At 48.3% G+C, this 1145-nt stretch overlaps 1 protein-coding gene across 3 annotated transcripts in view; it reads left to right on the top strand.

The window, feature by feature from the left end:
* Positions 1 to 928, top strand: part of HIVEP1 (HIVEP zinc finger 1) — a 140091-nt gene extending 139163 nt beyond the window's left edge. For all 3 annotated transcript variants that reach the window (XM_024763817.1, XM_024763811.1, XM_024763828.1), the window contains one exon: positions 1 to 928. This exon is cut by the window's left edge and continues 826 nt beyond it. In XM_024763817.1, the coding sequence (XP_024619585.1) occupies positions 1 to 383 (383 nt within the window). In that variant the 3' untranslated portion in view covers positions 384 to 928.
* Positions 929 to 1145: the final 217 nt, after the last annotated feature.

The raw sequence follows: 1145 nt of genomic DNA on the forward strand, positions 1-1145 counted from the left end.
AGCCCGCGGCCGCCGGTGCGCACCCGGGCGGTGGGAGCGCGTCGCCGCAGGGCTCGCCCCGAGTTCCTCGGGAAAACGCACCGAAGGGGCTAGACCCACCTGCCCCGGCCAGAGACCACGCCGGGCGGGACGGCTCCAGTCGCCTGGACGCGGGGACGGCCGCCTCCGGGAATCACCCGAAGCCCCGGCACGAACTCCCTGCCGCTCCGGGCAAACCAGCATCCGGGCCCCCGCCGTCCGGCCGGCAGCCTCGCCCCCTGGACCGGGAGGGACCCGCGGCCCGGCCTCCGGCCACGCCCCCGACCCCGGCCCGGAGGCAGGCCGCGCAGTTCAGCGATGTGAGCAGCGACGAGGACGAGGACAGGCTCGTGATCGCAACCTAGGGACGTTTTATTTGGGGTTTTGTTTGGGTTTTGGTTTTCTGGAATTTTTTTTTTTTTTTTTTTATAGAACACTTACAGGTTTCTTTGAAAACCCTCCTTTCCTTAAAGCACATTTTTCTGATATAAACTCATGACTAATCTTTGTGCAATCATGAACTTTTGACCAATAATCGTTGTTTTGTGTCAGCTCCAGCCATTTTTGTACATGTTGTATAGACACTTGTGCCTTTTAGGAGTTTTATGTTTAGAGACTGTACAGATTGTTGAATATCTATATACATAAAATATATATTATATATGTATATGAAAACCAGGTAGTTATTTGTGTTTAGCAAAAAAACCTGTCAAATAAATCCAATGATTAAATTATATGTTGTACTGTTAAATATAAATTTTTATGGCTGTGGGACAGAGTTTCTGTGTATAAATTAGTACGTGAGCTCCATATTTATTGTATTCATATTAGTCTTTGAAAATGGGTCTGTCCTTCTTGCGTAAGACAGTAACTTTACACTTCAGACAGAGTTTCTGTGTTATTGTTTCAGTAAAATATCGTTTACTGACTTTACAATCGCTTTAGTTGTGCTTTCTTTATGTCATGTAGGGGCCAGCAACCTACATTCGGAAGATAGCCCTAGGTTAACATTCCTTCCACACTCGCCCCCCTCCGCCCGTATTTTTGAGAAATGGGGGCTTTATAGTGGTGTTACTGCTGTGTGAAACTCACTGAAATCCATTTAGCCAAGTGACCGATTTTTCCAA

Source organism: Neophocaena asiaeorientalis, unplaced genomic scaffold (genome assembly GCF_003031525.2).
Source record: "Neophocaena asiaeorientalis asiaeorientalis breed wild unplaced genomic scaffold, Neophocaena_asiaeorientalis_V1.1 scaffold427, whole genome shotgun sequence".
NCBI lineage: Eukaryota > Metazoa > Chordata > Mammalia > Artiodactyla > Phocoenidae > Neophocaena > Neophocaena asiaeorientalis.